Source organism: Micropterus dolomieu, linkage group LG02 (genome assembly GCF_021292245.1).
Source record: "Micropterus dolomieu isolate WLL.071019.BEF.003 ecotype Adirondacks linkage group LG02, ASM2129224v1, whole genome shotgun sequence".
NCBI classification, from domain to species: domain Eukaryota; kingdom Metazoa; phylum Chordata; class Actinopteri; order Centrarchiformes; family Centrarchidae; genus Micropterus; species Micropterus dolomieu.
This window is the reverse complement of record NC_060151.1, coordinates 27,647,883-27,671,470: the sequence shown is the minus strand read 5'-3', so window position 1 is coordinate 27,671,470 and position 23,588 is coordinate 27,647,883. Positions and strand designations below refer to the sequence as shown.

Genomic DNA, 23,588 nt, shown 5'->3' with positions numbered 1-23,588 from the left:
CTCATAGGAAACAACGACCATCTTCTTCCCTCAGGAAACATCTGGGACAACACTTCAGTTTCACAAATGATCAGCAGAGAAACAAAACAGGGCAGGGGTGGGAGGGCATGTCAGAGCATGGGGGGAGGGGGATAAAGGTCCCTGGACTGATTTCACTCTTAACTCTGTGGTACAGGAATAATCAGGGGGATTATGGGAGAAACAAGGAAATGACTGTAATTCATTGTTTATCGGCCCTTTAAAAAACATCCACCTCTGATGGAGATGATGCAGTTTAACTGATGAGATGTGACGCTCTGAAGTGATTTCAGTTTTATATTGGGATCCAATTTCAACTAGTTGATTAATTTATTAATATTCAACATTGTAGACATTTGATGTTCATTAATTATGTAAAAAAAAATAACACCAAACTTCAGAGAAAAGTGCAGGCTTTAATAGATTAAACAGATTAATGTCCATGGTTTTGGAATGACATACGGCTGTAATGTGCCCACGTGATTTTGGCCATATAGTGTAACTGCCAACAGAACAGCAGCAGCATACCAACAGTCAGTGGTAATACATGTATTGGTTGGCATATGCCACTGAAACTACAGATGCACAGTGTCAAATCACTTTAGATCTCTGTCACTTTCTAACCTGGTGAATGTTTCAGTGCACTTGTGCAGCTGCAGAAGCCACGTCAGCAATGTCAGACACCAACCTTCTCAGGATCTGGCTGTCTGCTTCCATTCACCGTTTTGGTGGAAAGAAAGACGCCATCACAGGATCACCTGTTGGTGAAAAATCACATTCTTGCTGACCCTTCTACATTTCACACTTTGTCTTATAAATGTCATGGAGGGGTTCCTCCTTCAGAAAAACACACCTAAAATAAGCCTTTTGAAGTTCACATTTACTGTATATTGATTATTTTGTAATGCAGAAAAACAACAAGCACATATGTTTTGGCTGACGCCTTCTGACGTGTGGACGCTCCAATCATCACAGTCACCAAATCAAACATCTGTCTTGTCATTTGAGAAATAATTCAAGCTCAATTGTGAAATGTCCTTAAACCTACTCAGCTTACCTCTCTGTGACCTCAACTCAGCAACATAAGAAACACGTAAATGCTTTCTTGTATATGAAAACATAAACTAACGGCATATGTTTGTTGATCAAGTAACTCGAGAAACTGCTTTAAAATCTGTGCAACAAATGAAATATATTTTATTCAAACTGTGACAGGACTCTTTTCTATACTTTGAAAACAGTGTTCAGTGATTTTAAACAACCTCGCCCAAGCTTTTGGGGGATTTATATTCCAGAAGATAATGGATATTGGGCTCTGAGTCAAGTGTAAGGAGAATACATGTAGCACAAAAAACATACCTGCTCATACTCGAAAGTTAATAGCTTACAAAAAGTAGCAAGGATATCATTAAAGAATATTAAAACAATGGTATAGTCAAGTTAACCTGCCAGCTTGGCTAACATTAGCAGTCTACTGCCAACAAGTTACACACCTGTTTGTCATCTGTCATCACCTGTTTGTCGAGTCCTACTGCTTTTGAAGCTACCATGTCACATTAAACTTGACCAGACAAGTGTATTTTCTAGTGGAGGGTTTCTTTTGGGACTATTATTTGTCACAGACAGCAACATACACAAGTTAGCTAGGTAAAGCTAGCTAGCATGCCACAGCTAACGTTAGTTAGTTAAAGTTTATATTTAAACTCATAGCAAATGCCAAGGTTGTATGAATGAATCAATCCCATCACAAATTACACAGTTACTCTATACATTAGTACATGAACATGTTGTAAAATAATACAGTCTACAAGTTACACTTACCTGCAGCAGCACCTCCTGGTCAGGATTTGTGAGGCTATAGGGTCCTCCCCACAGAAAGGGGCTGTCTTTATTTGTGCCTGTGCGGGAATGCAACAGTACCTAACTAGCCTAATTAAGAGTTTTCTTCAGATATTTACATAGTAGTGTCCAAGTATACTCATATTTACTATTCCGTGTTTCAATAAGATTGTGTTTGCACTGCAGCAGTTCTATTTACAGATGTTTTGAAGTCATTTATGAAAATATATGTGACTATGATGCTGAGCAAATAAACTGAAAGATTTCCCATGTATTGATGTGGAATTCAGACCTTCTTGAAGCATTAAAATGCATTTTGTTTGGGGTTCTCCCGCTGCAGCAGAAAAATTTGCTTTGTAAATTACACTGTGCTCCACTTTGAGAAAAAAATCAATACCAAAGAGAAGTGGTGGGATGTGCATTTACTCAAGTACTGTACTTTCTTAATCGACTAATAAATTATGATATGTTTTTTTGGATTAAGCCACCCTGCAGTATATAAAGCAGCTAAATTCAGCTACACCTTTACCAGATGCAACATTCGTGATGCTTACATTTTGTTATAATAATTATAATTTAATGATAATATATTCTGAAATGGATCATTCTGCATAATGTGAACTTTTACTTGGTACTTTAAGTATATTTTAATGCTAATACCTCTGTACTTTTACCTAATTAAATATTTCAGTACAGGACTATCTGAGTACTTCTTCCACCAGCTGTAGCATCTTTGAGCGTAACATTCCTAATTTCTTAAGGCTTGAAGGGCTCACTTTTTGTGAGCTGGACCACAAGCTGTTAAAGAATTTACAATGGGCAAGTGCAGCATATAGATACAGATAGTGTGTGCTAGTGGATGTGAGATGCAAATGCATTATATACTTTACAGTGCAAAATTTCAAATAAAATTTTATTAATTTCAGTAACAGCAATATTACACAGTAATAAGCTTTTCATGACCAGATTAAACCAGATTCACCTCTATCAACAGCAGCACTGAGATGCTGCCTGCAGTATTTCTTCAGATACTTTATCTTTGACTATATTCACCCATAATAAATCAGCATAGAGCATCATAACATGATATTTGCAAGAAGCGGGCAACATTCCTTTAAAAGATTTGTCATTTTCACTTCACTATAACAAATTAGTGATTTTCACTTGATTGAAATTGACAATAGGAAGATAGGAAGATAGATAGACAGTAAACATATTTAAAAACGAGGTAAAGTGATGAAATCCTAATCAAGATGCTGCAATTTTAACTAATTATTGTTTCACCACATTGTGCCCAAACTAATAATACAGTACATTACAGTATTTTGTAAAAACATTAAACTTGGCTTAAAAAAACTGTTCTATGAAAGCTCCTAAATCCAGGAGGGACTGGAGCTTACAGTGATTGCACAGGAAAGATAATACAGTATTGGTTAATGCACCATAAGGGAACAGATTGATTTCACACCAGCCTATTAATGAGGGTGACCGGTCATGCCCATCAAGCCTGAGTAAACAGCATGCTACGACGACGAAGTAGCAGACCACACCATGCCCCAAACAAACCCCATACAGAAACATCAAATTTGATCATACAACATCCAAATAGCTCCCAAAACTAAAACAAGAGAAATAAAATTGAGCCCTTGTGCATGAGCCATTGTCCCGTCAGTTGCATTCATTTCTTCTGGCGGTAGCTGTTGTAACTGCTGCAGGCCTTCTTCATGTCTGTTAAGAAACCTGGAACCCCACTCTGTTTAACAAAAACACACAGAGAGCGTTTATCAGTGAGCGTCACGAACACATGTGCCAAGAAGACCCACCCAGGACGGGCAGCGAGGAGAGGAGCTGTTGACATCAGCCCGCAACACATCTGCTAACAATAATGATGGAAAACCATAAAGCAGGCGGAGAGATGGAGCTCTACAAAAGCCTGTGAGTGAACCCTTTTAACACCCTCTTTAAAGCCCTCGTCTGAGATCTGTTTGAGTAGGTCAACGATGAACATGTGCACATTTTAAAGATTGTGATGTGCTGTTGGGAAATGCTTTCTTCACAAGTTCCACATGTCCGTGAAATGTATGACTCGAGTCTGAATTGATTATATAGTTGAAATATTTAAAGCAAATGTTTAAATTTAAAAGCACATTTCTCTCTCTGTGTTTTGGCCTCCTGTCTACCAGGTGTTGGAATGGATAACTCTAGCCTGATGTTTAAATGTGGACAGATTAAACCGACCTTTCATTTTCCTATTTTCTGCTGTCTGACAAGAGAAACAAAAAAATATTTAACTAAATTCTGAGTTCAGCTGGTTAAACAAAGTGAAGGGGATGATGGAGAACAGGAGAGAATGGTTCAGAGACACAAGAAGTTGGCTTTGATGCACACAGCTTTGTTCAAGAAAGAGAACAAATGTAACTGCTTTCCTACTGTTGTGGATATAGTCTTAGAGTAACATGTGTCATAAATCAATACTCAATCACTTAAGTCATTTTTCCCTTGTGCAGCTAAGGAAGCATAATCCCCACAGGCAGTTCTTAAAATCAAATAAATCCCCTTCTTTGCTGAGAAATATCTCCAGACGAAGCTGATTTACAGAAACTAAACACGTTTCTTTATACTGTAAAAGACGCCAATGTTAGATGGAAAATTAGCAGGTCACTCTATTCTTAATTTTCTTTCAAATCATGAGAATAAAACTGTAAGTGTTCAGCGTGGCCAGTGCCCCTTACGCTACTTAATGGGTTATTCAGGTTAAAAGACATTGAATGTTTTTTTTTCTTTTATGTAAAACTGTAAATGTTTTATGCTTGCATGGTTTGTACATCTTGCTGCAAATTGGAACTTAAAATACAACAAACACGCACTCACCTTAGCTGCCCAGTTCACCAGCCAGGTAGGAATACTGCCACCGGGGTTGTCGAAGTAATTCATGAAAACTGAAACAAAGCAAATGTTCATTCTTGATATTAATCAAATAAATTTTTAATTAAAACGTTTCCGTTAAGAAATGTACATTTTTAACAAGTTTCCTGAGCTCAAGATGACATTCTCGAATTGCTTTATTATAATTCATCTTTATCATTAACAAAATTAACGGCTTTTACTGAAAATCAAACAATGCTAAACTTTAATGTTTACGGTAACTCTGGAACAAAGTTTAGATCTATTGAACATGAACTTGATTATTTTATGTTTTTGCATATATTTGCCCTCTCGTGATGTATACTACTATTGGGAAATTTTACCGGTAAATTCATATCAGAATATTGATTCACGCCATATAGCCCAGCCCTATTCAAACATATTCAATTTACAAAGATATAAAACTTTAATTTGAACCTTCACCTTTTTGCCATCTCTTTAGGATAAATGACATCCGATGGATTGTCATATTACTACATTATTATTTTATTCTGTCAAAGCAATTAATCGGCTAATCATTTCAGCCCTGCTTGATATCAATTCATGCACAGTAGCAGTAGTATCATTGTATTTCCTCGTGTGTTACTTTTAGTTCCACAGGCTCCGTCGCTCTCCAGAGCAAGGCTCTGCTTGTAGTCTTTGACCCGCAGCACGCTACTCTTCTCTGCACACTGTGTCTCTGGCGAACTTCTGGCTAGGATCACCCAGATCTTCCTGCCTTCCACTTCCAGGTCTCTCCGCTCCCTTACGTACACATACTGAGGTTTAAGCTGTTAGGGAAGACACTCTGTGAAAATATCCTGTAGGGGAAAATATGCTCTCTGTTCTAACCTGACTTTCTAAGCCATACAATACATGTTCAAATGGAAAAACTTTTAGAGTCGTGTACTGAATGTATTTGTGTGGACCAGAAGGATACATCTCTGTTTGACAGAGGGAATGGGTATTTTACTTCCCAGTAGATTGCAGTCTGTCCATTGAAGTCCTTCTCATACAGCTCTGAATAAATAAAAAAAACATTCAATAAAGACATCAGCTATATGTAGATTGATACATAGTACACATGCTTTAATCTCTGAGGAAACTCCGTTATGTGTTGTTTCTCATCTCCTATGGTAAAGTAAGGATATTTTCAAGGCATACACTGGTAATTACTGCCACTAACCAACCTGTATCCGAGAGATCTTACTGACTAACAGAGGAATACATTTAACCAGTGATGTCCAAGACTGAGTTGCACCAGCTAAATCCTTTGCTAAGTTTAAATGTAAAGTAAATCAAGTAACTGCTAGCTAGTTTCAGACTTGTCATTTATTAAAACAGGTTAGACCAATAAAACTTATCTTAACTAGCAAACACTAAACATCTATAGGGCTGTCCAATCAGTAGCAATCAATTATGCAAATAGGATGTCACTATAGCATCACAAGATAGCACCACTTGTGTTTTAGGGGCAGAAAATATATATATTTTTAAATGTAGGGGATAAATGTGTGTATTTTGGGGATTTGTAATTCAAAAGCTTTAGAATTGGCATCATTATTAAACAGCATTTATCAAGTTTCAGTTAAGATATGTCAGATAAGACTCTGCTACCACCACGGACAACAAGAGTACGCTAAAAAAAGACACCCTACTTTGGAGGGAAAATCTACTTAAACTACTACTAACTACACATTATGTGATTCAAGCTGGATTTTTGTTTCTAACAGACTAGGCAGCTACAAAACAGAATACAGACTACAGCAACAACATGATACCTGCGGTTTACTGTAGAGGTGCATGAAGATAAACATAAAATGTTAAGGATTACTTCAGTGCATAAAACCATGCCTGTATGCAGAACATTATTTCAAGACAATAAGAACATCAAAGAAAGCTCATGGAAAAGGCTATGGCAACAGAAGGCTACAAACAAGTTTATCCATGGTGAATTTCAGCAACTTACTAGAGAGCAGAACTAATGACATTTAAATATGAAGACTTGTTCTTAAGCAGGAGAGATGAGGGGAAGTTGACGTGGATGGCAATGACAATGACAATAGTCTTACTGTTGTGGCGGGTTTTTTTACCTTTCACATAGTTATCCCAATCTTTCCGATACGTCAAGTCCATGTAGACATCTGCACACAGCTCTGGAGTGCAGGTGGTGAGCACACCAAAGACTTTGTACTCATAAAGTCCAGTTTCCTGAAAACAGCACATGAAAGTTCTCTCTTCCAAAAGCAGGCTACATGCCACACCCACAGTCTGTGACTAATCCCAAACCACACAACCATGATTAGAGCCAATCTGTGCTGGTTACACCCTTTCTCACTCCAAGTGAGGAAGTGTGCTGGATTTGATTCGAAAAGTATAGAAAGAAGGTCTGGGGATGCTTCTCTCCCACTTGAATGCAACAACCATGACACACACTTCTAGTCACTGATTTTGGGGGCAAATATATGTCTACTTGAAGAGAAAGTAAAGTCACTCCAAGCTCCATTCACAAAAACATCAGTTTGTGGTCTCCCTTAAGGGAGAAAGGGAGGTCCATTAGGCATTAGCATTCTTTCAAACTATGTTTGATTGAAACTGTAGCCTCTGTGGGACAATCTAGTCCAGATTTCAGATCTCTGGGTATAGTGGTTTTGGATCTGGACCTGGTCTAATGTGGTCTACATGCCAAAAAAGCAGTGAAATCGTCCTTTAAAGCATTTTCACGAATTGAATAAAGGTTTCATAAATCTGAAACTGTGTTTGTTTGAAACCTTAACCTCTGAGGAATAATCTAGTCCAGATTTGAGAGCTCTAGGTATAGTGGTTTTGGATCTGGACCTGGTCTAATGTGGTCTACATGTGAAAAAAGCAGTGAAATCGTCCTTTAAAGCATTTTCAGAAATTGAATAAAGGTTTCACAAATCTGAAACTGTGTTTAAAAGAAACTTTCATCTCTGTGGAATAATCTAGTCCAGATTTGAGAGCTCTAGGTACAGTGGTTTTGTATCCGGACCTGGTGTAATGTGGTCTACGTGCGAAAAAAGCAGTGAAATGGCACTTTATAGTATTTTCATTTGAATAAAGGTTTCACAAATCTGAAACTATGTATGGTTTGAAACCTTAGACGCTGAGGAACAATCTAGTCCAGATTTGGGAGCTCTAGGTACAGTGGTTTTGGATCTGGACCAGGTCTAATGTGGTCTGCAGGTGGAGAAACAGCAGTGAAATCTAAAAAAGTGTTTCAGACAGCGTTAAGGCTTTGCCTAAAATACAGCTTTCACAGCAGTAAGAAGTGCAAAAAACAGAGAATCGGTCGCTCAGCATCTTAAATTAACTTTCACCTAAGTTTTCCTTAACCTTTCCGAATCGTATGCTAACTTCAGCGTCGTTTCAGTCTGCTGTATTTAGCATAAATTTTATTTCAGTCATTTTTGTTCACTTTCCAATGAATTAAAAGCTACTGCCTTCATCTGTATGCCGACTAGAAGAGTGGGTCCTTCTGATTTCATAAATATGTTCACCCAGGTTCGACAGGGTATTCATATGTTCCCAAAGGAGAGGCAAGATTAAGTCGACAGATTAGTTTTAGGAGCTTGGTTTGACTGGTGTATCCGGTCTCTGAGCTCTCGCTCAAATTCCGGATTGTCCAGTGTCTGCCGTTAGGGCAACACTGTGTACATGTTGAATAAATGCATAACATCAAAGAGAACAATCTCAAATAATTGCTGTGAAGGACAAGAACTCGGTGATGATTCTGATGCTACACGCTCTGCACAGGAAATCTGATGCAGCTAATGTCAATCATGACTGTAGCAGCCGTGTTCCGGTTGTAAAAGCAGCAGTGTTATTAAACGTTTGTACCTTCTTATAGAGCCGGTAGATTTTGACTCCCATCGTCTCAGTGAAGAGCTCCCATCCTCCCTCCAGCTGCGGTTCGTCCAGCTCCCGCCACGCGCTCTGAAACTCCTCATCTGTAAACTGCAGCGACATGACGGCTCCTCTCACAACTATCTGTCACAAGCACAGACGGCAGAGAGTCAAACACCATGCTTCCGATCACAACTTTCAAAATAAAACAGTTGATGGTCGACGTATGCACAGTGTAGCATTTCTTTGCATTGTTTCTATATCAGTCAGAGATGGAAAGTCTTATAGTACAAATACAATAAGATTTTTGAGATCCTCTGTAGTAGGGCTGAACGAATTTGAAAAAATGTCTAATTGCGATAATTCTGACTGATACTGCAATGGCAATATGATTTGTGGTCTTTGAGGGAATGATAATTTTTTACATAAGCCTAATTATCACATTTATTCATTTAGCTGATGCTTTTATCCAAAGTGACTAACAACTGCTATATATGTCAGAGGTCGCATGCCTCTGGAGCAACAAGGGTTTAAGTGTCTTGCTTACATGTGTCTTATCCACTGCCCCATCACCCATATTATTCTCATTTATTCTCTATATCTTATTCTCATTTTCATTGAAAAAACATATGTAAATGATTATGGTGTGATACATATCAAACAAAGATGTTTTTTTTAAGTCTGTTGAATATGATGTGTAGGTCAGCACATCTCTGCAGCATGACAACATTTAATTTAAAACGGTATTTTGACATATGTTTTGCCTTTAAAAAGACGTGGACTGGCCGTCCACCACAATTGTCAGTCTTTAAAGTTTGAGCACCGATGGGGTAAAGCCTTGTATGCGCATTATATCAAATTATTTAAATTGTATGTACTTCATGTAGCCTGACAGGCAACTGTTTGCCATGTAACTTTTGAACTACACCAACTAATTAACTAAATTTCCCCAAATTAAATACATCTGCATGCAAGTAAGTTTTACTCTTTTGTTTCAAATATTTTAATTATTTATTTTTCTGTATTTCTGGCATGGTATGAAACAAATCTAATATAATAATGAGTCTTTACCTTCCTTCATATTTAACACGCTCCACTGTCAACTCATCTAAAAGGATTTTTTTTTTCAAAATAAAAGCGTCCAAGGAACTGAAAGCGATTGCCACAAATGCTCGCAGCAAAAGGAGAAATATTTTGAAATGCACAACCGGAAAAGGTATATTATACTAATTGTTCTGAACTTTACGCTTCAGCCACCGATACTTGAAATAGTTGTACTGAATGGGGATGTCATTCCGACCAGCGGCTCTTAACCTGAGGAGTTTCTCATGAATGGGAGTCAGATTCCAGCCCGGAGAGAGACGCTGTGTGTTGTTCAAACATAGACTGTAGTCTATGCCTTCAACACAGAAAAGAAAACAACGTTCACTTTTAATTAGATCAATCTGACTGAATATTTTATGAGAGACAGGTTTCACTGCGGTAGAGGAGCACTCTGCGACATGGAGAACGGCTGTGAGGTAACTAAACTCTCTTCTTTCTTTACAGAGCTTTGTCGAGCAGGTCAAGTAGATTCACCTCACCACAAATGACAAGCTAAAGCTGAAAATTTAGAGGATTTTTTCAAAACACTACCTAACTTTAACCTGATCGTTAATTACAGCCTAAACAGACACATGTAAAACACCTGTCAAGAATAGTAAAACAACAACAACATCAAATACTTCTTATTGGCTTTTATTGTTAGAGTTTAAACAGTTTTACAACTCTCTTCTGTTTCACCTCTTGAACCCTTCCCCCCCAAAGTGATAATTTTTCTTTAAATGTTCACAGGCACAAATTCCACTTAATGTCCAAGTAAGTTTAAAAATAAAAGCTACTTTTGTCATCAGGTTTTCACTCTACCATCTGCGCATCTTCCCTCACTTAACAACAGAAAACAAAAATCCACTCCAAGGTAGTCATAGGAATTACAAACCTTTTCCAAATGTTAGTCTTTTCCTCCAGTTTTACCATCCTTAACAGCCTAACAATACACACTGACAACCTCTCATCGCAGGTTGTGTCTATGAGCTGTGAGCAGTTCAACCTGAGACTCAGATTCCTTTGCTTTAGCAGTGTTTTAATAAAATGGCAGAAAATTGTGAGGAATGCACTGTATAAATTTTAATTCCTTGGTGTACCAACAGTCCAACACCCGAAGAGATTAAGTTTCCAATTCCACGGAAAAAGGAAAGCATCAAACCCTCACTCACATGTGTACTTGGTTATCCGTTGTTATTATCTTTACTCTGTCGGGAATAAAATCCTGTTGGGGAAACAGTCGCTCCTTTGTTACTGAATCAACCAATTAAAAACCCACCATGTGTCACTTTTAGTGTAAAATGTAAACTCAGCCCAGCTCGGAAATTATTCTCCAAAATACAGGTGGCATAACCTCAGTAGTAGTTATGGCGCCTGAGCCCCTGTGTGGGAACCACTGGTCTAGTGTGTTTTAAAACCCTGACAACAATGGAAAGTATAACTGAAACTGTACTGCTGTTTTTTGTCCCTCAGAGTCTGAACCACAGCTTCCCCCGCAGGAGATAAGAGGGGGATGGGGGGAGGGAGGGGAGGGGGTGAGCGCTTGTGAAATTGCTGGTGATTTCAAAGCTCCTCGCATTTCACAGACCAGTTTGTAATGTCATATCCTGCGCTCTCCAGGGAATGTCTCAGCTCGTGCGGGCTGAGTGGTCCTGCGTCATTCAGACAACTCCTCTGACTTGGCCAGGAGGTGGCTGGGATTGTGCAAAGAGGTCACTTTAAAGCAGCGTGTGGCGCTGAATTGTGAAATGTGGTGTTGAATGCTAACAAAAAACATCTGCAAGGTCTCATTTTCTCCTGGAAAATTGCGTTGAGCAACAAGTTTGACTCTTTGCATTTTCACTGCTTCCTTTTCACTTAATAAATGGTTTCTTTCTCCACATAGACTGGGAGACCCTAGCAAGGGAAAGAGGTAAAGGGGGCAACAACGAGGAACCATCTTGGTTAACAGACTGCTCCTTGATTCTGCAATGCCAGAAGAAGCAAATAAGGACGCCATGAGAACGCCAGCGACCCCTGATAAGGCAAACAACAACGAGCATCCTGCAGCCCCCGTGACAACGGTAAACATCCCCCTGGTCAATGAAGTCCAGCTGACCGCAGCCACCGGCGGGACAGAGCTGTCCTGCTATCGCTGCACCGTCCCGTTTGGTGTGGTGGTCCTAATCGCCGGCATCGTGGTCACTGCCGTGGCTTACAGCTTCAACTCCCACGGATCCACCATCTCATACTTCGGCCTGGTGCTCCTCTCGGCCGGCCTGGTGCTCTTAGCATCCAGCGCCGTCTGCTGGAAGATAAGACTTGAGAGGAAGAAGGAGAGGCGAAGGGAGAGCCAAACCGCCCTGGTTGCAAACCAGAGGAGTATTTTTACTTGAACTATCTGTGTCTGGATGACACACATCCTGGTTTTCTGCGTCTGAAAAGGTCTGATTTTAAGACTGAGTTGGAGAACCAGCTGTGGACAGATGCTGTTCAGCATGTGTTGGATTTCTGACCTGTAAAAGCTTTGACCGCAGATTCTCAAGGCCCAGAACTCAAAGCTTTGAAGACATTGTAAGGGTTTTATTTGTGGGGCATCTGGTGAGCTGGGAATGCTGCCAGGAGGAATGTATCACAATTAAGATTAATTACCACTGTGCAAAGCGATGTAGAGGAAGTCTCCCATTAATCTGCTGTTGGATGTGGTGGCTTTGATTGTAATGGGAGGGATTGTGGTTTGAAAAGCCCAGGAAAGGAGAGGGAAACTGGAAAATCCAGGACAATGATTCATGCCTCATTTACTGTGCTTCATCTTCATATAACATATCTGTTTATAATGTCTGTTCACCTCACAGGGAATGATTATGAACTGCCTGTTATGGAAGGACGGTACTAGATGTGAGGATTTTGTTTAAAATCTGCCAATATATTCTGTTTAGCATGTCAGATTAGATTAGTACATGGTGTTATATATAGAGAGAGAATATTTAACCTTAAATATATATTCTCTTAAGGCACTTTACTCATTCATTATCATCAAGTATTAAATGGCATCTATTGACAAATTAAATAAGTGATTCCTCCACAATTAGAGTACTATTGCCTATTTTGGCAAGTTTGGAACAATCAAAATTAATATTGTGTTGGGTAATGATCACTTATTGTCCAGTGTACTTCCATACTCTAAAAAAATATGAAATGCAGCTTATGTTTTGTTTTTATATAATCATTTGCATGTAACAACTGTTACCAGGACGTGATGAGATTTAATAAACTCATTGATACAGAAACATGTAATAGTTTAACAGCTGGGGGGGAAAGAAGGTCAGTGTTGATTAGAACCCGAGTGATGCTGGATTGTTGGGACAGAAACCAATATTCAAGAGTTAATGCAATAGTTCAGCATTTTGTAGCCTACATGGCTGTTGTGTAAAATAGTTCTAACAGAAACAATTACTATACGTAACCACAAATCAGAAAAGGATATGTAACCTATTAATTAGTGAGCCATAGAGGTGTTACAGGTTTTTTTTCCTCTAACTTTGGACGGAAGGGAATTGATATCGAAAGAAGCGAAAGCAAATAAGCTTATTTCCCCAAATGTTCCTTTTTCAAATTTCAGAAATATACATCTGCCGAAATTATGCAGATACACCAATTGTTTTACCATAACCACATAAAAAACAACGTTTTGATAATAAATATTATTTTGATAATTTATTAAATTCAATCAAGAATTAGGAAGATATTCTGAGTGGAACATTTCACAGATAAATAAACTTGTCAGCGCTCACAGATGGACAAAGTATATCTTCAGCATTGCTGTACAGAAAGCCATTGTTCTTACTGGCAGACATTTACACTGATTACTACAAGCCATTGGCACATGCCAGTGAATTGTTTAGGCTTTTAATGTTTACAGGAAATCTGACTCTTGATGAGTTGATGTCAGTGTTTGTATTCTTTAGAGACAGTGTAGGGTAGGAGAGGTGATGAGTTATTATATTAACATTCAGCTCTTTGCTTTCAGTGGAGAATTGAAAGGAATGTTTCTTTCTTATGACATCCATGGGTGTGCCTGAGCCTTCACACACAAGTTAACAGACTCTGCCTTATGTTGATTACTTAAAATAATCAAACTGAATGTGGTAAAAAATAAAAAATAAAAAAACTAAAATGCTTTGAATTGTGATATCATTAGAGTTCAGTTAAATGAATAGGTTTCATAAATGCCATCAGATATCACAACTAATTAAACTAATTAAAGTCCGTTCACTGATCTCTAGTGGTGTCTTATCACGCAGATTTAGATTGTATTTGCCAACTTGTAGAAATCCATCTGCATCCATCCCAGCACAATGTTGTTCAACATTGAACATTTATTTCCATAAACATTGTTCCCATTTAGCACCAATTGAAATCCCAGATATATTTCTCTTTACAGATGGTCACTGTGTTAGATCAGGTGACCAAAGTCATAATTTCTTAAACAAGAGACATGGCAGAGCATACACTTGATCCTGATGAATCGTAGTTCACCGTTTTGTAACGTGCTTAGGTTAAAGGAGGTGGATCAACAACAACATGTTAATGGCACCAAAGAGCGCTCCATTGGTGAAATTCTAAACTTTGCCAAACAGTTTGAGAGAAGGCAAAAATAATAATAATTTTTGTCAGGATGTTGTGAGGCATCCCAGATGTTGCTTTGGTTGTCATTCATTCACTGTGACACACCCCATGTGATATAATGAGCAATTGCTGTGCTTGATGCTTAATTTCATTCCCCTCCTAAGTATGTAGCTCACATGATAACAGGTGTCCTTATAACTGCTGAAATTCCAAACTTCATTCATGTGATAACATCCACTGATGATGGTCATGAGATGAGAGAACCTCTAGAAATCATTTTGTCAAATTAAAATCAACCTTTAACCTCATTATCAAATCTAAACATGTGAGTGGCTAGACACAACTCAAAAATGTTGTTTTTCTCATAGTTTAATTCAACTAACCCTTTAACTGGCTATATCCATTCTACATCCATTTTTTTTAAGTCTAGAGTTTGTTTTCCCAATTTTTAGTTGCAGAATTGCATTGTATGTTATATGTTATGACTGTGTTAAGTAACACTCTTTATTCTTCTTATACATTGCCTAAATAATCATCAGTTAATTTGTCTGATAATTAAACATTTCTCCAGATAATTAAACATTCCAGGACATAAATTCCCTCTGGTAAAAGGAAGTTGAACTCTTCTGTTTGACCCTGTTAGGTTTAAAATAGCCTGGACGTGGAAGTATATTTATAGGCATGCATTTGCGTTGCTATGCATCCCTGTGACACCAGACACTACAACTAAATGGTTTTCTTGCGCCAGAAGAGAACCTACAACACACTTTATCACTTTTGCGAGATCACTAACACACACGCAATCAGCCATAGGGTGGTACTGTATGAACTCTGAGATCAGATCAATAACCCATTTATGGGACACATGACACAGTGAGTCATCTCCTGCTTGTTTGTCAGGTTAGAGGGAGGCAGGCTGAAGGTGGAAAAACGGGTGACTTGATATGAAGTTTGACAGGTGCTCCCCGCCAGCGTCTTTACCCTCTTTACACACTGCTGGCACCTCATGTACGGACTGTGTGCGTCACTTTTTGTGCCTCACGCGGTTGTCATTCCACTCAGTGCCACGTAGTTGGGTTAGTTTATCAATAAACAGGAAGTACTTAAATTCTTTAAGTGGAATTAGTTACATCACACCAGAGAAGTATTCCATTACAAGTTTTAAAAGTACTTATTGGTGGATGAAAACCTTGTATCCACTTATGCGGGTTTAGATCAGATAAGGGAGGGAGACAAGGACAAAATTTATTAAAGACAGGACAGAAGGAGGGAATAAAGGAAATAAATAAACAGATAAATAATCAAGAAAGACATGAAGGAAAGAGGAGGAGTAGAAAAGAAAAAAATCCGGAAACATGGGAAGGAGAGAAGGAAATGAATGATGAAAGAAAGAAAGACACAAATCAAGGAAGATAGGGATTAAATAAATAAGAAAAAAATTAAGAAACGCAGGAAAGACCAAACAAGATGAAATTATAAGGAACAAACGTACAGACAAAAGTGATATTTTCTGTCATGTTTAATGTAAAATCAGAATTTGCAAAGGGGACACAGTACACTATCAACAGCCTTCAGTTAAATATAGTGGATTGAAAAGTACAAAAATTCCTTCTGAAATGAAGTGAAGGGAAAGAAAGTCTCTTTTAAAATGTTACGTACCAGAACCCCAACACTGTACTTACTGGTAAGTATAGTAGGCTACTATGTACTTTCATTTCAACCTCTCTTTCAACAAAAGAAAAGCAAAACACTGAACAAGCTGAAGTCTGAAATTCCTGACTTCAACACAACTGATTGCACATTGTTCAAATCCAACACAATTAAACATAATGAGTTCAGCATTACAGGGATCCTGGTCCAGTCAGTTCAGTCAGTCTAATAAAACAGCTGTGCAGACAGAGCATGAACAGGCCCAACAGACCTGACCTGACAGCTATGCGACCCAGCTGCCTGGCTTGAAGTGACATTCGGTCATTTTCTGGAACACAGAGAAGACAAAATGTTTCAGAGACTTGTTTTATTTGACCTGGTTCAGGTCGTCTGATTGTTAGCATTATTCTGCAATGCTCTGTTGCCGCAGAAGGAACTAATCCTGTGATGATAAGATCTGTTCCAAGAAAGGGCCAAAGCTGAGTGCATCATGCACTGTACTTTGAGAGCAAAGATACATCTATTGGGCGTCACGAGATGGAGAACAAAACTAAACTCTAGGTAATCCTTTTCATCAGATTGTTTTGCCACTGATTCATATGAAAAGTTTCATGTTGCTTCAAAACCCACAAGAGTCTTGTTTTGTTAGTTATTTTCCCATTTTTCCACTTCTGTAGTGTGCCACTGCAATTGTCAGAGGTTCTTTGAAGCTGTAATAAAAGCACAGACGTGCTTTGAATTAAATATGAATGGCTAACATGCAGATGTTTAGCTGGTATATTGTTTACCAAGTTCAACGAAATCAAATACTATATCTTTACTGTCACACAACCATATACACAAGTACAGCAGCTGTTGAAAATCTTGGGTGCAGTTCCAGCGTCACAGAAGTAGGAAAGTAATAATCATTCAATAAAAATACACTGTACCATGGACATACATCAAACATTAAAGGTTGAACAATAAAAGGACTAAAAGCTGCACAATGAAAGGATACACTGGACTGCTCCATGAAAATATAAAAGGTGTTATGTTGGCTGACTATAAGTGATATGTATTGGGATATTAAGATTTCAAGTGTTCATCATCACAGTTTAACATGTTAGCATGTTACCATTTACAATATTTGTCGAGACATTTCCCTTAAAACCACCAACGCAAAGCGCATGGTGACACATGTGGAAAAGTCAGTGGACCACTGGAGTCATTAGGATTTATCCTCTGAGGTACATGAATGTGAACATGAAACATGAAACTTGCATGGCACTCCAATCAATAGTTATTGAGATATTTCTGTCTGAAACAAATTGGTGGACCGATCGGCCGACATCGCCATCTCTAGAGCCACACCACTAGTGTAACAAAACAATCTGTTGACATTGTAATGTTGTAACCTGCTTCAACAACTAAATAGTAACAATGATAACACATTGAAGATCTGCTCAGAGGACTGTAAACATGAACAACAGCTGCAGCAGCAGCAGGGATGTGTTAGTGTCACTGCTGCTTGACAGTACACCGCCCACTGGAAGGAAGTTAAACTCCAGCGTCAGATCTGGGCATAAAGGTGAGCCAAGCTGTATCTATGAAACGCTTCTCAGTCTCACGCACCAGCTCAGCTCCTTCCTGCCCAGAGAGGTGTGTCTGCTCCATGATGCAATAAAGAAAAAAGGACTTCCTGAATGCATAAACACATTAACTTTGAAAGTCCCAAGACCTAAACCTGTACACTGTGGGCCTATACTGTACATTTATCAGTCTATAAAATCAAACAAACAAGCCGCACTCTACTGAATACATAATTATTTGAATTAAGTTTGCAGCAAAAGCAACGGCAATTTGTCTTAATAAATATAAGCTGTTTAAACGATGGGCTAATTAGTGCTAAGAGTCTTCAGCCATGCTAGTGACTCTGTGAGGCAGTTATTAGGCACAGCTGTGCCTTCCACCACAATGGCAACGCAATGGCCATGTGAACATGCTAATGTTAAACAGATAGAGCTGAGGCTGATGGGAATGTTTTTGGTTTTATAGCTATAAAATTCTGGAGATCACCAAAGTGATAACAAGGGGGACGTCTGCCAAATTTCATAATGATCCATCCAATAGTTGTTTAGCATATCTGCCATCCCTTCAGGACCTGTAGTCCTCCAGGACCCTGAGAAAGGCAGGAAAGATTGTGGCCTACCCCTCTCACCATGGACCTTTTCAGATTCTGATTGTTTCAGATTTCAGCCTGGACCACAGTGGTGGACCGACCAACCCATCAACATTGCATATCCCTAGAGCCATGCTGCTAACAACTGTATATAGTTCAAACCACGCTGATTACTTTAGCCAACAAACAGAAAACATTGCCACTATCAGCAGGAAGACTCTTCCTCAGGTCTCTAAAATCCATTCAGCCCACTGAGGATCATTGTTGGCCTGAAAATGATCTTGTTTCAATTTTGACACACCTTCTACAAGGCGTTTATGTTAAAGTGCAAAACCTCTCCATTTAACATAATAACAGCCAGCAGTATTTTACTGTGTGACAGTGGCGGTCACTAACTCTGCACGATATGCTCTCTCTTGGATTCTTTCATGTGCTGCCAGTGGTTCTTAGAGTGTCTGAAGTGTTGGCTGCCCACAGTCCCAGAGGTACTGTCGACTCGCTTCGCCCTCATTCCACCACATAATAAAGAGAAAGCTCTTCCTGGCCAGTTCCTCCCATTTTTACAGTAAATCCCACTTCAACAGGACTGTGACATAATCCTCAATACAACACTCCAAAAATCATTATCCTTCAAAATTTTACATGAACTTGACTAAATATAAAATTTATAAATCTTAACCTTTCAGTTAGCTGCTCTCAACAACAGTAATAGCAAATAGTTTCAAAAGCAACAACTGGAAACCATTAACAGCTACTGAAAACAAGACAAAATCTATACTTGACAAATAACTTTTAAATGCTCAACGTACACTGTAGTCTTTTAGCCTCTTCTGCCTCATTGTTTAGTTTTGGTCCAGTCTTAGTGCTCTCATCAGCCATGTTTCCAGCAGCAGCATTCAGCGTTTTTTGATAAACAAGCTCTAAGAACCCACTGTAGGCCTACACGACGTACCAAACAGCAGACAGACAAAGTTAGCCGTGAACATAGTGGAACTAAAAAGCCAGCTATTTCCCTCAGGAGATGGTGGAGACCAAAACAGAGCTAAAAGAGGACTGAATACTGGACTTTCATCAGGTGGACAAAAGGACAACTCCACTGAGATGACAATGTTTCTCTGTGTCTGGATGTGTCAATATGCAATTATATGCTAACACTTTGGTCTTACCAAACTTGGTGGTTGCTAATATGTCAGGGCTGTCTGCCAGAGTCTGCCAACTTCTTGTAGAGTTGTTCTGCTCCCTAGTGGCCAAAGGAATAAATTAATGCAGATTTGAACGTTTATGTGCAACAGTAATTTAAAACAATACTGTCTATAATGTGTCTTACAGCGAGCTACTGTATATTCAGACTTTCTTTAAATTGATTTTAAAATTTGAGTTTCTTTTGATTCAAAAATAAAATCATCATTGTTCTACCAAGAAATTCTATGACTTTTTTTTGAGTATGACTTTTAATCATTAAAAACATCATATATTCCACTGTCTGATGTCATTTCTGTTTATTTAACTGATTAGAAGTGTCCACACCCATGATCTGCGTGCTCATAAACTGCTGAGACAGCAGATTAACTTTCAAATAAGCTGCTTTGGTGTAGGTGCTTTTATTCTATTACTTTCTTATCCCTTTGCTATTGTTATTGCAAGAACCTGCCACTTCCTAAATATACCCAGGCGTGTAATACTGTCAAAAACTGTCCTTTGTTACATTTTCCTCCATAAGAGCAGAGATTTAGAGAAGCGTATAAAGCTATCAGGAACACATTTCACCGATATCTGATTTACAGATGAGATTTATTTTTTACCAATTAAATGTACTACACATCACAAGAAGTAGAACAAAAGTTATTTGTTTAAAGAAAACAGGGCTTGTAAGAACATTTTGTATGAATGTTTTGTATGTAGATTTTTGGACACAGCAACAGCTTTTCTTTGGAGTTGAATTCAACAATTTCATTCACTGCTACGCCACATCTGAATCCTCTTTCTATAATTTAAAGTTTGTGGTCAACAGCAGAAGAGGAAGAAGAAAGAGGTGGAACACAAAAAAACGACAGAAAAAAAGGAAAGTTAACACTCTGTTGTCAGTCTCATCATGCATCAAGAATGATTGCGTCCATATGTGTGTGGGAAAAATCAGGACCAGTTGCTTCACTAGGACTAGGACTTTTTAATTTTATTTACAGGCAGTTTGTTTGGTTTGTTAGGTTTTTCCCTAGACTGTGATTAGTGTACTCCTCTGACGCACATGCATTGCAAAAGACGAGAACATTGCATACATGGCCAGTAAGCTTCTTGTTCATCCTCCCACAAAAGTACAAGAGTGATACTGTAGATGGCTGAAAAGAAAATATAGTAAAAAGCCTGTTATTATAAAGAATATAGATCAAATAAATGTCTGACGAGAGCATGTAAAGCAACTGATTTAAAGAAATCTGTGTCAATGGGCACATATGATGTTGTTTTAAGATCCAGAGGATAAATGAGTCTCACTTCAGTGGAACATCCAGAGCTTTAGTGTAATAATGATGTGATCTCTTTATTTACAGAACCTTTCTTGACATCTAAAATCAATGAGATTAAAAGACAGGTCAACATTGATCATTTATGGACAACATTTATCACAGAGTTTTAGAAAGTGTGAAACCAGTCCAATTATGTTTCTAAACTTTGAAACAGTGAAAAAGATCTTTTCTGAAGACACCAAGGCTACAATCCAGATCATATGGAGTTAAAAGTCCAGGCTAGCATGAACTTTGTCAATCCCCCTTGTCCCACTGTTGAAGCAGTAATGAACATCACATGCAGCCAAGACATCAGAATATCCTGTTATAACTGAGATAATCACTGCCAGATCTTAGAGGGGTTCTGATTAGGACACGAGTCTTATCGAAAGTGGGAATTTCCATATTCCCCAGAAATTGTGTGCAATATTCAGCCACTGTGTGTTAGACAGGAGGGGGGGAAATTATATACTTAATCTACTAAATACTGTGGGTAGTTTTCCAAGATGTTTGGGCCAACCTACCTGCCAGGTTCCAAGTGTACCTAAAAGAATACGTGATATTTTGTTAATTGATAAATATAATTTCTTAACATGTCTATTTTTGAAAGCATTCTTACTTCACATCATTTTTTCACACCTGCTTAAACTCAATTGTATAATTCTTCATAGTTTGAAAATTCATCATATGCTTTGTTTATAATCATTCCCTATAATCTGGAGCTGTCAGATAGTTATAAATATTGTGCTGTAAAAAGTACAATATTTCCCTCTGAAATGAGGTGGAGTAGAAGTTTAAAGTAGTTTGAAATTTAAATACTCAAGTTAAGAAAATGTACTTGTACCACTAGAGGCTAAATAAAACAAACATCTTGCTTTTTTAGAGGTCGCCATGTGTCCACGTAAGTGTACTGCACACAGGCACATCCAGTATTAACTGTCACTCTATAATTTCGGAATTTTTAAACCGGCTGGTGAAAACGAGGGAGAGGAAATTGTTGTGCACGTACAGGGAGTGCAAGTTTTCCTAACGTTTCTTAACAAACTCCTCTCTCCACCTGACTCACGTTTCCACCAGTCTTCCTGCCACGGCTCACCTTTGCAATTGTTTTGATCATTTAATAGTTATTAGGCTTCAGGAATTTGTGACTTTTTTCTGAAATTTTTTAAAACAAACAAGTAGTTGATTGATCGAGTAAAGGCAGAGACATTGATAATGAAAACAACTGTTGCCTTGAGCATTTTAGAAATCGCCTTGTGCTCGTATGATTTTCCTTTGTGTATTTTTTATGTAAATGTTTAATGTTGACTTTGGCTACAGTTTTCCTCACAATCAGTAAGAATATTTAAGACAGGTTGGGAGACAGTAAAGACACAGTATCTGTTGTTTTCACTGTTGTAACATGTATGGACATTTACTGCTACAGGAGCCTCTAAATAAAATATGCTTTGGACCTCCCATAGTCAGATTTCAGATTTTGGAATGAAGAGGGAAAGAAAATAGTTTAAAAGGCATGTGGTATAAGTCTCTAGTTGACTTTCCATAAAACTCAAAACGTATTTTGTCAACCTGCAGCTCATTCTTGTGATTATAAAAAGTTTTTACAGTATCTTCTTTGGTGTTTCAAGGACAATCTTGGTGACTATAACCATTTATACACCCTTGTCTATGAATTAAGTGAATCATTTGAATGGCTGAGGGAGGAAAGAGAAGGTGTGTCTGACTTTCCCGCAGAGGTCATTTAACAAACACAATGATGTCATGGGAAGTAGCTTCTTCACAACACTTTGTTTCCTTTTCATCTGAACAGCTGAGCTACTTTGTAGAGCTGAAACCTTCCTGCCTGAGCCTCAAACCTCCAACTCACTCCACAAACTGTTTCCACGGTCTGTCCAACCTCCTCACACAGTTTATGTACCCAGATCTGCAACACAGTGTGTATTATTGTGACTTCATGATCAGGATACATCCAAAGCATTCGTTCTGGAAGAAAATGCTGCTCAATAGTTCATACTCACATATACAATAAAGAATTACATGCAAACAATCCCACATCTGTTTCCAACAAGTTTCAGCTATAGCCTGAAGCTTTGCTTTCCTAATTGAATTTAAGCCGCTCCCTGCGCAGAAATCATGTCAGCTGTTCTTGTGTTCAATAGTGCTTTTCAAGACAGATTCTGTATTTTTCTGGCAAGTGACAAGTTTGATTGTCCACTTAGTTTAATTGTAAATTTCATGTACTCAGATCATTAGGAAGCATCTTGTAGTAATTGAGTCAGAACCAAAAATATTGAAGCTGCTATGCAGCACACTGATGGAACCAACTAAATGGGTCTTAACTTACCTATAGCCCCTTTCTATTCACGGGGGTGGTGATGGTGCAGTGGATAAAACGCATGCCATCGGTGCGAGAGACCTGGGTTCAATTCCCCACTGTGACACATCCACCAGTGTGACCCTGAACAAGACACTTAACCCCTAGTTGTTCCAGAGGCGTGTGGCCTCTGACATACACTCACCTAAAGGATTATTAGGAACACCTGTTCAATTTCTCATTAATGCAATTATCTAATCAACCAATCACATGGCAGTTGCTTCAATGCATTTAGGGGTGTGGTCCTGGTCAAGACAATCTCCTGAACTCCAAACTGAATGTCAGAATGGGAAAGAAAGATGATTTAAGCAATTTTGAGCGTGGCATGGTTGTTGGTCGGTTGTTAGACGGGCCGGTCTGAGTATTTCAGAATCTGCTCAGTTACTGGGATTTTCATGCACAACCATTTCTAGGGTTTACAAAGAATGGTGTGAAAAGGCATAAACATCCAGTATGCGGCAGTCCTGTGGGCGAAAATGCCTTGTTGATGCTAGAGGTCAGAGGAGAATGGGCCGACTGATTCAAGCTGATAGAAGAGCAACTTTGACTGAAATAACCACTCGTTACAACCGAGGTATGCAGCAAA

General features: G+C 38.5%; 3 protein-coding genes and 1 long non-coding RNA gene across 5 annotated transcripts in view; 1 reads left to right on the top strand and 3 right to left on the bottom strand.

Moving 5' to 3' along the window:
* Positions 1-776, bottom strand: part of LOC123961410 (RNA binding protein fox-1 homolog 3-like) — a 496,038-nt gene extending 495,262 nt beyond the window's left edge. For both annotated transcript variants that reach the window (XM_046036780.1, XM_046036789.1), the window contains exon 1: positions 643-776. The gene's annotated coding sequence lies outside the window, so the exon portion shown is untranslated. The remainder of the gene's footprint in view (positions 1-642) is intronic.
* A 1,977-nt stretch (positions 777-2,753) lies between these two features.
* Positions 2,754-9,478, bottom strand: LOC123967374 (phosphatidylcholine transfer protein). Its single transcript, XM_046043452.1, has 7 exons — positions 9,452-9,478; positions 8,623-8,772; positions 6,855-6,972; positions 5,702-5,781; positions 5,369-5,540; positions 4,729-4,796; positions 2,754-3,610 (listed from the first exon to the last, which is right to left on the bottom strand). Exons 1-7 carry the CDS (start codon positions 9,476-9,478, stop codon positions 3,536-3,538), a joined length of 690 nt encoding a protein of 229 aa, XP_045899408.1. The 3' UTR covers positions 2,754-3,535.
* Positions 9,479-9,916: 438 nt separating this feature from the next.
* On the top strand, positions 9,917-12,980 carry tmem100a (transmembrane protein 100a). The gene is made up of 2 exons (XM_046042981.1): positions 9,917-10,148; positions 11,597-12,980. Exon 2 carries the CDS (start codon positions 11,682-11,684, stop codon positions 12,084-12,086), a length of 405 nt encoding a protein of 134 aa, XP_045898937.1. The 5' UTR covers positions 9,917-10,148; positions 11,597-11,681; the 3' UTR covers positions 12,087-12,980.
* A 2,840-nt stretch (positions 12,981-15,820) lies between these two features.
* LOC123966896 lies at positions 15,821-23,115 on the bottom strand. Its single transcript, XR_006824106.1, has 3 exons — positions 22,973-23,115; positions 19,294-19,367; positions 15,821-16,297 (listed from the first exon to the last, which is right to left on the bottom strand). It is a non-coding gene; the product is annotated as an uncharacterized LOC123966896 (long non-coding RNA).
* Positions 23,116-23,588: the final 473 nt, after the last annotated feature.

Coding starts and splice junctions, on each gene's coding strand:
- LOC123967374 (XM_046043452.1), bottom strand. CDS start 9,478: ATGCGCATACAAGGCTTTACCCCATCG. Junction 8,773..9,451: donor TACAAGGCTTTACCCCATCG/GTGCTCAAACTT, acceptor TGCTTGTGACAG/ATAGTTGTGAGAGGAGCCGT. Junction 3,611..4,728: donor TGGTGAACTGGGCAGCTAAG/GTGAGTGCGTGT, acceptor TTTGTTAAACAG/AGTGGGGTTCCAGGTTTCTT.
- tmem100a (XM_046042981.1), top strand. CDS start 11,682: ATGCCAGAAGAAGCAAATAAGGACGCCATGAGAACGCCAGCGACCCCT.